The sequence below is a fragment of the Salmo salar genome, chromosome ssa29 (assembly GCF_905237065.1).
Source record: "Salmo salar chromosome ssa29, Ssal_v3.1, whole genome shotgun sequence".
NCBI lineage: Eukaryota > Metazoa > Chordata > Actinopteri > Salmoniformes > Salmonidae > Salmo > Salmo salar.
Window position 1 is genome coordinate 42054926 of NC_059470.1, and position 12980 is coordinate 42067905.

A 12980-nucleotide genomic window follows, 5' to 3' on the forward strand; every position below is an offset into this window, starting at 1 on the left:
AATCGATGCTGTGGCTGTTAATTTCTCATCGAATCACAGCCTACGTTGCCAAACGGTTGTTGATTTAACAAGCGCATTTGCTAAAAAAGTACTGTCGTTGCACCAATGTACCTAACCATAAACGTCAATGCCTTTCTTTAAAATCAATAAACAAGTATATATTTTTAAACCTGCATATTTAGTTAATATTGCCTGCTAACATGAAATTGTGTCACATCTCTAATGACCTAAGGCTCGTATTTCTGTGTGTTTATTTTGTTATAATTAAGTCTATGATTTGATAGAGCAGTCTGACTGAGCGGTGGTAGGCACCAGCAGGCTCGTAAACATTCATTCAAACAGCACTTTACTGCGTTTGCCAGCAGCTCTTCGCTGTGTTTCAAGCTGTTTATGACTTCAAGCCGGGTGGGTATAATTTGTGGAACGTTCCAACAGGAATCTATTCCAAAAACTTCGGAAATAACAAGGTTTCCAAAAAACAACGCCTTACAAAGTTGTATAGCGACAGAATAAGATACCGGGTAGGGAGTGGTCCATTTCATTGCGTTTTTCACTCATCACGTTTATTCCCGAAAAATGTCTGTCCCCACTCTGGTTGCCTATGGACAAACATTAAGAATAAGCTACGTGGTGAGTTGATGCCTATTCGGCAGCTAGTTAGCTAGGTTTGTATGCGTTGCTACTTTGTATGCGTTGTTGGTTGGCAACCTTTTACTTTACGTTTTTTGGAACAGATTCCTGTTGGAACGTTCCGCAAATTATACCCACCCCTTCAAGCCTGTCAACTCCCAAGATTAGGCTGGTGTAACCGATGTAAAATGGCTAGCTAGTTTGCCGGGTGCGCGCTAATAGCGTTTCAAACGTCACTCACTCTGAGACTTGGAGTAGTTGTTCCACTTGCTCTGCATGGGTAACGCTGCTTCGAGGGTGGCTGTTGTCGATGTGTTCCTGGTTCGAGCCCAGGTAGGAGCGAGAAGAGGGACGGAAGCTATACTGTTACACTGGCAATACTAAAGTGCCTATAAGAACATCCAATAGTCAAAGGTATATGAAATACAAGTCGTATAGAGAGAAATAGTCCTATAATTCCTATAATAACTACAACCTAAAACTTCTTACCTGGGAATATTGAAGACTCATGTTAAAAAGGAACCACCAGCTTTCATATGTTCTCATGTTCTGAGCAAGGAACTTAAACCTTAGCTTTTTTTACATGGCACATATTGCACTTTTACTTTCTTCTCCAACACATTGTTTTGCATTATTTAAACCAAACTGAACATGTTTCATTATTTATTTGAGGCTAAATTGATTTTATTGATGTATTATATGAAGTTAAAATAAGTGTTCATTCAGTATTGTTGTAATTGTCATTATTACAAATAAATAAATAAAATCTGTTTTTTTGGTCCTCCAATAATTGGTATCGGCGTTGAAAAATCATAATCGGTCGACCTCTAGTAGGAGGTAAACCTAGACATTGAGTGACAATGACAATGAGAGAGGTTTTGTCTCTAGAGACATCAATTAAACCAGGTGAGGTCACCCCATGTATGGGATACCTGGGATAGGATAGGATAATAACTAAATGACGTCAATGTAAATGTAAAATGGAGCTGGAATTGAAGGGTTAGCCGAGGCATAGCTGAGGCATATTGAGCAGGGCTGGAGGCTCTACAGTGAAATAAGACAATAATCACTAACCAAAACAACAACGGGAAAAGGCATATTGACATTAGGGAGAGGCATGCATAGCCGAGTGATCATAGAGGTCCAGTGTGTAGCTGGGCGGGCTGGAGACACAGCGATTCAGACAGCTAGCGGGCCGGGCTAGCAAGCTAGCAGAAGGGCCTTAGAGGGAAGTCGTGATGGAAGAAGTCTGTTGTAGCCCCTTCGCGCGGTTACGTCGGCAGACCAGTCGTGATGGATCAGCAGGTGGTAAAAAGGTCCAGAACAATTGGCAAATTGCCCCAAAAAATTGGCTGATGGACATTTTCAGTTAACCTGTTGGGGGTAGGGGGCAGTATTTACACGGCCGGATAAAAAAACGCACCCGATTTAATCTGGTTATTACTACTGCCCACAAACTAGAATATGCATATAATTATTGGCTTTGGATTGAAAACACCCAAAAGTTTCTAAAACTGTTTGAATGGTGTCTGTGAGTATAACAGAACTCATATGGCAGGCAAAAACCTGAGAAGATTCTGTATAGGAAGTGCCCTCTCTGACCATTCTTTGAGCTTCTTGACTCTGTTTATTGAAGACTGAGGATCTTTGCTGTAACGTGACACTTCCTACGGCTCCCATAGGTTCTCAGAAGGCGGGAAAAAGCTAAATGATGTAATTCCAGCCACTGGCTGAAACACATTAGCGCTTTTGGCAAGTGCTCTATCAGAGGACAATGGGCTGAGGCGCGTGCACGAGTCGACCCCATGTTTTTATTTTCATTCGTCTTTGAACCTAAACACAGATACCCGGTCGGAATATTATCGCTTTTTTTACGAGAAAAATGGCATAAAAATTGATTTTAAACAGCGGTTGACATGCTTCGAAGTACGGTAATGGAATATTTAGAAATGTTTTGTCACGAAATGCGTTGTGCGCGTCACCCTTCTTTACCATTCGGATAGTGTCTTGAACGCACGAACAAAACAGAGGTCATTTGAACATAACTATGGATTATTTTGAACCAAACCAACATTTATTATTGAAGTAGAAGTCCTGGGAGTGCATTCTGACGAAGAACAGCAAAGGTAATAACATTTTTCTTATAGTAAATCTGACTTTGGTCAGGGCTAAACTTGGTGGGTGTCTAAATAGCTAGCCCTGTGATGCCGGGCTATCTACTGAGAATATTGCAAAATGTGCTTTCACCGAAAAGCTATTTTAAAATCGGACATAGCGAGTGCATAGAGGAGTTCTGTATCTATAATTCTTAAAATAATTGTTATGTTTTTTGTAAACGTTTATCGTGAGTAATTTAGTAAATTCACCGGAAGTTTGCTAGTTCTGATTTCACATGCTAATGTAAAAGCTGGTTTTTATATAAATATGAACTTGATTGAACAAAACATGCATGTATTGTATAACATAATGTCCTAGGGTTGTCATCTGATGAAGATCATCAAAGGTTAGTGCTGCATTTAGCTGTGGTTTGGGTTTATGTGACATTATATGCTAGCTTGAAAAAATGGGTGTCTGATTATTTCTGGCTGGGTACTCTGCTGACATAATCCAATGTTTTGCTTTCGTTGTAAAGCCTTTTTGAAATCGGACAGTGTGGTTAGATTAACGAGAGTCTTGTCTTTAAAATGGTGTAAAATAGTAATATGTTTGAGAAATTGAAGTAATAGCATTTCTAAGGTATTTGAATAACGCGCCACGGGATTCCACTGGCTGTTGAGTAGGTTTCGTCCCACTGGCCCTAGAGAAGTTAACAGTCCAGTATGCTCTAGACAGCTAGTGGGCCGCAGCTAGCAGGCTAGCAGATGGGCATTCAGGGGGCGTCGCGACGGAGGAGCCTGTTGAAAAAACCCTTGGGCGGATTACGTCGGTAGTCCAGTCGTGATGGATCAGCGGGGCTCCGTATCGGCAATAAAATGGGTCCAGGCCAATTGGGAAAATAGGTATTGTAGCCCAAGGAGTGGCTGATGGACCTCTTCGGCTAGCCGGGAGATGGGCCTAGCATAGGCTAGCTCCAGGCTAATTGGTGCTTGCTTCGGGACAGAGACGTTAGCCAGGAGCAGCCAATCGGATAGCAGCTAGGTAGATGCGATGATCCAGGTGATGAGGTTCAGAGCTTGCGGTAGGAATCCGGGGATATGGAGAAAAATAAGTCTGTTAAACTCTGGGTTGAATCGCGCTGTGCAGACTGGCAGGAGTTGTCCGGGCTAAAGGTTAGCTGATGACCCCTGATGATATATATAAATATATATACACGGGACACGACAAGATGAAGACAAAAGACGCCTGACTGCTACGCCATCTTGGATTTACTAATGTGACAATGTAAGTAATTTAATTTGCCAAGTCAATAAAGTCTACTGAATTTAGAGAGAGAAAGAGAGAGTTTTGCATGACGGAACGCCCTGAATAGGTTGTTATGTAAAACTCTCAGCAGCCTTTGATGATAGGTAGAAGAGAAGGATGGGAGAGCCCGAGAGAGAGAGAGAGAGAGAGAGAGAGACAGAGAGAGACCGAGAGAGACCGAGAGAGACCGAGAGAGGTAGAGAGGTAGAAGAGAGAGAGAGAGAGAGACCGAGAGAGAGAGAGAGAGAGAGACCGAGAGGATGGGAGAGCCCGAGAGAGAGAGAGAGAGAGACCGAGAGAGAGAGAGAGAGACAGAGAGAGAGAGAGAGACAGAGACCGAGAGGATGGGAGAGCCCGAGAGAGACAGAGAGACAGAGAGAGACAGAGAGAGACAGAGACAGAGAGAGAGAGAGAGCGTGAGCATACTGTATGTTTCCCATGCCAATAAAACCCATTGAATTAAATTGAGAGAAAGGGTAAGTATTTCAAATATGTAGTAGCAATGTCTTCTATTCTATGAAAAAGTACTTTTGTAAAAATAAGGAAAAAATATTTAAAATACGCACTATGCAGAAATCACTCTGCCAATTCCTGGTTGCAATAATTCTAATAGTTTGCTTGTGACAAAACAAGCAAGTATATTGTAGAGAATCATTGTACCATCTAAATCACTGTGAAATATATTTTCCATAACTAACTTTTCCATAACTCTTGTATTTTCAGCTGTTTGAAGCTGGTGTACAAAACCGAAAGTAAAAGACGCAAAAACGAACTTTAAGAACAGGAAGCAAAGAAATAGCGCACATAGAACAGACCTACAGATTATTAGACTGGTTCCAATGAGAATGACAGATCTATAACACATAGAACAGACCTACAGATTATTAGACTGGTTCCAATGAGAATGACAGATCTATAACACATAGAACAGACCTACAGATTATTAGACTGGCTTTCAATGAGAATGACAGATCTATAACACATAGAACAGACCTACAGATTATTAGACTGGCTTTCAATGAGAATGACAGATCTATAACAATACGTCTATATGAATTTGGTGGGGTCATCCAAAAAAATGTACATAATGCATTCTTTTAATTATTCTATCAACTGTTGTGATGTTTAAAATGTTTACAAACTTGAAGAACATGAAGGCAAAGTTACAAATTAGTCTGTTGTGGTTTTTACAGTGAAGATGAATTGTGACATTATTAAAACAAACTCCTCCCCTTTCTGATGTAACTAAATGAGTTGCTTTAGCCTGGACACAGCCCTTTAGCCTGGACACAGCCCTTTAGCCTGGACACAGCCCTTTAGCCTGGACACAGCCCTTTAGCCTGGACACAGCCCTTTAGCCTGGACACAGCCCTTTAGCCTGGACACAGCCCTTTAGCCTGGACACAGCCCTTTAGCCTGGACACAGCCCTTTAGCCTGGACACAGCCCTTTAGCCTGGACACAGCCCTTTAGCCTGGACACAGCCCTTTAGCCGTGGTATATTGGCCATATATCACAAACCTCCGAGGTGCCTTATTGCTATTATAAACTGGTTACCAACATAATTAGAGCAGTAAAACTAACTTTTATCATACCCGTGGTATACTGATATACCATGACTGTCAACCACCCAGTTTATAATCCCTATTCTAAAACAGCAATGTAACTAAATTAGTTAATCCCTCTTCTAAAATAGCAATGTAATTTGAGTAAATTATCTACAGCACATCAGTGTTTACCAACAGATTAAAGAAACATTCTGTGTCACATCAGCAAGTTGAATGAACCCATTCCCCTCTATTTATCCCTATCCTTTAACCCTATATATCCACACCGCTTAGCAGCTTACCCTCTGCATGTAAAAAGAAAAGAAAAAAACTCATCTAAACAACAGAACAGAGCTGTTTCCCCAACAGAACAGAGCTGTTTCCTCTACAGAACAGAGCTGTTTCCCCAACAGAACAGAGCTGTTTCCTCTACAGAACAGAGCTGTTTCCCCAACAGAACAGAGCTGTTTCCCCAACAGAACAGAGCTGTTTCCCCAACAGAACAGAGCTGTTTCCCCAACAGAACAGAGCTGTTTCCCCAACAGAACAGAGCTGTTTCCCCAACAGAACAGAGCTGTTTCCCCAACAGAACAGAGCTGTTTCCCCAACAGAACAGAGCTGTTTCCCCAACAGAACAGAGCTGTTTCCCCAACAGAACAGAGCTGTTTCCCCAACAGAACAGAGCTGTTTCCCCAACAGAACAGAGCTGTTTCCCCTACAGAACAGAGCTGTTTCCCCAACAGAACAGAGCTGTTTCCCCAACAGAACAGAGCTGTTTCCCCAACAGAACAGAGCAGGCAGAACAGAGCTGTTTCCCCAACAGAACAGAGCAGGCAGAACAGAGCTGTTTCCCCAACAGAACAGAGCTGTTTCCCCAACAGAACAGAGCTGTTTCCCCTACAGAACAGAGCTGTTTCCTCTACAGAACAGAGCTGTTTCCCCTACAGAACAGAGCTGTTTCCCCAACAGAACAGAGCTGTTTCCCCAACAGAACAGAGCTGTTTCCCCAACAGAACGGAGCTGTTTCCCCAACAGAACAGAGCTGTTTCCTCTACAGAACAGAGCTGTTTCCCCTACAGAACAGAGCTGTTTCCCCAACAGAACAGAGCTGTTTCCCCAACAGAACAGAGCTGTTTCCCCAACAGAACAGAGCTGTTTCCCCAACAGAACAGAGCTGTTTCCACAACAGAACAGAGCTGTTTCCCCAACAGAACAGAGCTGTTTCCCCAACAGAACAGAGCTGTTTCCTCAACAGAACAGAGCTGTTTCCTCAACAGAACAGAGCTGTTTCCCCAACAGAACAGAGCTGTTTCCCCAACAGAACAGAGCTGTTTCCACAACAGAACAGAGCAGGCAGAACAGAGCTGTTTCCCCAACAGAACAGAGCTGTTTCCCCAACAGAACAGAGCTGTTTCCCCAACAGAACAGAGCTGTTTCCCCAACAGAACAGAGCAGGCAGAACAGAGCTGTTTCCCCAACAGAACAGAGCAGGCAGAACAGAGGTGTTTCCACAACAGAACAGAGCAGGCAGAATCCAACAGAACAGAGCTGTTTCCCCAACAGAACATAGCTGTTTCCCCAACAGAACAGAGCTGTTTCCTCTACAGAACAGAGCTGTTTCCCCAACAGAACAGAGCAGGCAGAACAGAGCTGTTTCCACAACAGAGCAGGCAGAACAGAGCTGTTTCCTCTACAGAACAGAGCTGTTTCCCCAACAGAACAGAGCTGTTTCCACAACAGAGCAGAACAGAGCTGTTTCCTCTACAGAACAGAGCTGTTTCCCCAACAGAACAGAGCTGTTTCCACAACAGAGCAGGCAGAACAGAGCTGTTTCCTCTACAGAACAGAGCTGTTTCCACAACAGAACAGAGCTGTTTCCCCAACAGAACAGAGCTGTTTCCCCAACAGAACAGAGCAGGCAGAACAGAGCTGTTTCCACAACAGAGACACAGTGTGCAGCATGACCAGAGTTAGCCTGCCCTCCCTGGTGGCATTAGCCTGTCCTGGTGCTAACAGCACAAAGACAGGCTAATGGCACCAGGGAGGGCAGGCTAACACAGTGCTAGGACCAGGCTAACAGCACCAGAACACGCTAATGGCTAGCGGCACCAGGGAGGGCAGGCTAACACAGTGCTAGGACCAGGCTAATGGCTAGCAGCACCAGGACAGGCTAATGCCACCAGGGAGGACAGGTTAACACAGTGCTAGGACCAGGCTAATGGCTAGCAGACCCAGGACAGGCTAATGGCACCAGGGAGGGCAGGCTAACACAGTGCTAGGACCAGGCTAACAGCACAAAGACAGGCTAATGCCACCAGGGAGGGCAGGCTAACACAGTGCTAGGACCAGGCTAATGGCTAGCAGCACCAAGACAGGCTAATGCCACCAGGGAGGGCAGGCTAACACAGTGCTAGGACCAGGCTAATGGCTAGCAGCACCAAGACAGGCTAATGCCACCAGGGAGGGCAGGCTAACACAGTGCTAGGACCAGGCTAATGGCTAGCAGCACCAGGACAGGCTAATGGCACCAGGGAGGGCAGGCTAACACAGTGCTAGGACCAGGCTAATGGCTAGCAGCACCAGGACAGGCTAATGGCACCAGGGAGGGCAGGCTAACACAGTGCTAGGACCAGGCTAAAGCAGCACCAGGACAGGCTAATGGCACCAGGGAGGGCAGGCTAACACAGTGCTAGGACCAGGCTAATGGCTAGCAGCACCAGGACAGGCTAATGGCACCAGGGAGGGCAGGCTAACACAGTGCTAGGACCAGGCTAACAGCACCAGGACACGCTAATGGCTAGCGGCACCAGGGGACGGCAGGCTAACACAGTACTAGGACCAGGCTAACAGCACCAGAGAGGGCTAACAGCACCAGGTCAGGCTAACAGCACCAGGTCAGGCTAACAGCACCAGGGGAGGGAGGGAGGGCTAACGACACCAGGGAGGGAGGCAGGGCTAACGACACCAGGGGAGGGAGGCAGGGCTAACGACACCAGGGGAGGGAGGCAGGGCTAACGACACCAGGGAGGGAGGCAGGGCTAACGGCACCAGGAAGGGAGGGCAGGCTAACGGCACCAGGAAGGAGGGCAGGCTAACGGCACCAGGAAGGAGGGCAGGCTAACGGCACCAGGAAGGAGGGCAGGCTAACGGCACCAGGAAGGAGGGCAGGCTAACGGCACCAGGAAGGAGGGCAGGCTAACGGCACCAGGAAGGAGGGCAGGCTAACGGCACCAGGAAGGAGGGCAGGCTAACGGCACCAGGAAGGAGGGCAGGCTAACGGCACCAGGAAGGAGGGCAGGCTAACGGCACCAGGAAGGAGGGCAGGCTAACGGCACCAGGAAGGAGGGCAGGCTAACGGCACCAGGAAGGAGGGCAGGCTAACGGCACCAGGAAGGAGGGCAGGCTAACGGCACCAGGAAGGAGGGCAGGCTAACGGCACCAGGAAGGGAGGGCAGGCTAACGGCACCAGGAAGGAGGGCAGGCTAACGGCACCAGGAAGGAGGGCAGGCTAACGGCACCAGGAAGGAGGGCAGGCTAACGGCACCAGGAAGGAGGGCAGGCTAACGGCACCAGGAAGGAGGGCAGGCTAACGGCACCAGGAAGGAGGGCAGGCTAACGGCACCAGGAAGGAGGGCAGGCTAACGGCACCAGGAAGGAGGGCAGGCTAACGGCACCAGGAAGGAGGGCAGGCTAACGGCACCAGGAAGGAGGGCAGGCTAACGGCACCAGGAAGGAGGGCAGGCTAACGGCACCAGGAAGGAGGGCAGGCTAACGGCACCAGGAAGGAGGGCAGGCTAATGGCACCAGGAAGGGAGCGCGGGCAGGCTAACCCTGTTGACCTGACCCAGATATTATCCAGCAGAGCCTCCCTCTACATCCAGATGTGATGCACCATGGGATTACTAACTCCACTGCTGTCTCCCTCCACCTCTCTACACACAAAGCCACATGCTGCTCTAATGAGGCATCCCAACATGACCCCGCAGTCCATCTACCCTGGTCTGTCTGCATGAGCACAGCTCTCTCTATCTCTGTGTTAATCTCTCTTTCTCTCTCTCCCTGTTTATCTTGCTCTCCCTGCCTCTTGTTCCTCTCTCTCCCCCCTTTCCCCCCCCACTCTCCCTTGCCTCTCCCCCTCTCTCCCTGCCTCTCCACCTCTCCCTCTCACCCTGCCTCTCCCTCTGTTTCTCTCTCACTCTGCTCTCTCTCTCTCTCTCTCTCACCCTGCCTCTCCCTCTGTTTCTCTCTCCCTCTGCTCTCTCTCTCTCTCTCCCTGCCTCTCCACCTCTCCCTCTGCTCTCTCTCTCTCTCACCCTGCCTCTCCCTCTGTTTCTCTCTCACTCTGCTCTCTCTCTCTCACCCTGCCTCTCCCTCTGTTTCTCTCTCCCTCTGCTTTCTCTCTCTCTCTCTCTCCCTGCCTCTCCACCTCTCTCCCTGCCTCTCCACCTCTCCCTCTCTCTCCCTGCCTATCCACCTCTCCCTCTGCTCTCTCTCTCTCTCACCCTGCCTCTCCCTCTGTTTCTCTCTCCCTGCCTCTCCACCTCTCCCTCTGCTCTCTCTCTCTCTCTCCCTCTGTTATCACATTCTCTCAGGGTCTTCAGCTGAAATCAAGGGTAATAAAAGCAACATAGGGTTGCCTCTTATGTGACTTATGGTTTGACTGGAAATATAAATATTTCAATTCGGTTAATTACTATGTTATTATTATTATTATTATTATTATTATTATTATTATTATTATTATTATTATGACACATACTTATCTTCATCTGACCCCTCAGAAATCGCTGTCATGGATGACTGTAAATTACAATATAGTCATTTAAAAACTTTAATGATGACCAACTTTAGCATACTACTTCAACATGTAAAATATTCACTCGTGCGAACAAACTACTGCAAAACAACTGTATGAAATATGGACTATATGATCTCAGAAAGGAAAGAATTTCAAGGCCTGGCAGAATCCAACTAGTGCTCACAGTCTCGCGTTAGAATTAGACGTTCATCCATGTTGAAACAAACATCACATTTTTGAAGTTGTTGCCAACATCGTATTTTGAATTGTTTAAGGTTAAATTAATAAATCTGAATGTTTAACGTTAGGGTTTTAGTATTGCATTAATATCAAAATCTTAAGGTTAGGCATTAGGAAGGAGGGCAGTTGGCTCAGTTGGTAGAGCATGGTGTGTGCAACGCCAGGGTTGTGGGTTCGATTCCCACGGGGGGCCAGTACAACAAAAAAAAAATGCATGAAATGAAATGTATGTATTCACTACTGTAAGTCGCTCTGGATAAGAGCATCTGCTAAATTACGTAAAATGTAAATTAGCTCTGAATGGTTAAGGTTTGAGATAGGTTTAAAACCAAAAATCTCAAAAACAACTTTTTATCATCTGCAATCCCAAACCGAATCCTATTAGAAGGTAGGAGGGCTCAGTGTTGCCCCTAGTGTCCGGTTTCTACGTCATCTCTCAGACGTGGAAGGACGTCGAATACTGACTTGTATCACGGTGACCTGGCTGGCAGAATCAGTGATCTTGCATTTGAAGCAAATCTGTGATATTTGTGACCGTGGCGAGAGGAGGAGAAGGATATGGGGGGGTGGGTGGGCAGTGTATCAAGACTGTAACGTTAAGCTTTATGCTCATTTATCAGGGACAGCCAGTACGCAGCTGTCTTGTATTGAAGTTCAGACGAGAATCACCTGCAACTTACAGAGACCACCACAATGTTACCATGTCATAACCATGTCATAACCATGTCATAACCATGTCATAACCTACAGACAGCGCATTTAGCTACATTGTTAGTGTATTGTGTACTGTAGGCTGCTAGTGTATGTAATATAAACGATGAAGTAAACGTGATAAACCACAGCCAGCTGTTCTACCAGCCATAGTGGCCCGTTAGTTTCACTCTCCCCGTATGTAAATATTCACCCGTCACGATCTGATCCTTGTCGAGACATCCCGATATTAAAGAATTTAACTCTTTCTATGCAACAAATGTAGCTATCGTAGCCATTACATTCTTGTAACAGATTCAAATGTCAACTTGAGTTCCATGCAAGTTGCAAACTTTACCACGAAGAAGTAAATGCAAGAAGTAGCATAAATGACAAATGATGCCAGAAACATTGTGGGACAGAACTAGTGGAAGGCAAGTTATCAGCCTAGCTAAGTAGCTCAAATGTGGAAGAGATCAAGAAGGGAATAAAAAAAATGATACAAACGCAGCGCTCTACTGTACCATTTTGATCCGAGGTTTCGAGGCAAAAAGGAGTCCCAATATAACTCCTTACGCATCGACTTCCGTTGGCCATGAAAATGTTCCTTGGATTTTCACATTTCTTCAGTTTCTTCTTCTCCTCAATCTTTTTTCGCCTTCCTAGCATTCAGACAGACAAAAATGCAGAGGCTGCTTTTGCAGAAGGAATTGGTGATTGGAGCTCAGGGATCATATGGGCTTTTTGTCAGAAGTTTTAAAGGGACACGGCACTGTATTAAACATTCAAACCTAACGATTTTTCTCTTCTTCTTCTGGCTTTTAAATGTGTGGTTTAGTAAATTACGGGTCTGTCAAGGCGGACCACTAATCAGCAGAAAAACATAAGCCCGAGTCTTCAAAAGGTGCGCTTCTGAGGTGGGAATGGCATAATGCGGACGGACACGGTTGAATTATAAACGGGTACTGTTGTAATGACGCTAGGTTACTGTAGCCTACAGTACAGCACTGCTTTCATACAGAGAGGAACATCCTGTGGAATCGGGCGGTAGAGATATGTTTTACTTTCACAGTTTTTATTGACTTATGACTGAGCAACAACTGTGATAAAGAACTGCTTGTAGAGAGAGAGAGAGAGAAAGAGAGAGAGAGAGAGAGAGAGAGAACAAAGACACCACTGAACCTGATAAATTTCATCTCAGGTTGCCAGTCATCAGTGAGACCCCTGAAAGCAGCCAAGACCCCCAGAAGGCAGCAGTGTATCAGTGAGGCCCCTGAAGGCACCATCTAAACCACTGTGTGAATCATTATACCATCTAAACCATTATACCATCTAAACCATTGTGTGAATCATTATACCATCTAAACCACTGTGTGAATCATTATACCATCTAAACCATTGTGTGAATCATTATACCATCTAAACCATTGTGTGAATCATTATACCATCTAAACCACTGTGTGAATCATTATACCATCTAAACCACTGAGAATCATTATACCATCTAAACCACTGTGTGAATCATTATACCATCTAAACCACTGTGTGAATCATTATACCATCTAAACCACTGTGTGAATCATTATACCATCTAAACCACTGAGTGAATCATTATACCATCTAAACCACTGTGAGAATCATTATACCATCTAAACCACTGTGTGAATCATTATA

The 12980-nt window shown here is 45.7% G+C and overlaps 1 protein-coding gene across 1 annotated transcript in view; it reads right to left on the reverse strand.

Annotated features, from left to right (window-relative positions):
- zbtb47b (zinc finger and BTB domain containing 47b) overlaps positions 1 to 12431 on the reverse strand; it is a 106236-nt gene extending 93805 nt beyond the window's left edge. The window contains 1 exon segment of the mRNA XM_045710749.1: positions 11831 to 12431. Within this exon segment, the coding sequence (XP_045566705.1) occupies positions 11831 to 11833 (3 nt within the window). The 5' untranslated portion in view covers positions 11834 to 12431.
- Positions 12432 to 12980: the final 549 nt, after the last annotated feature.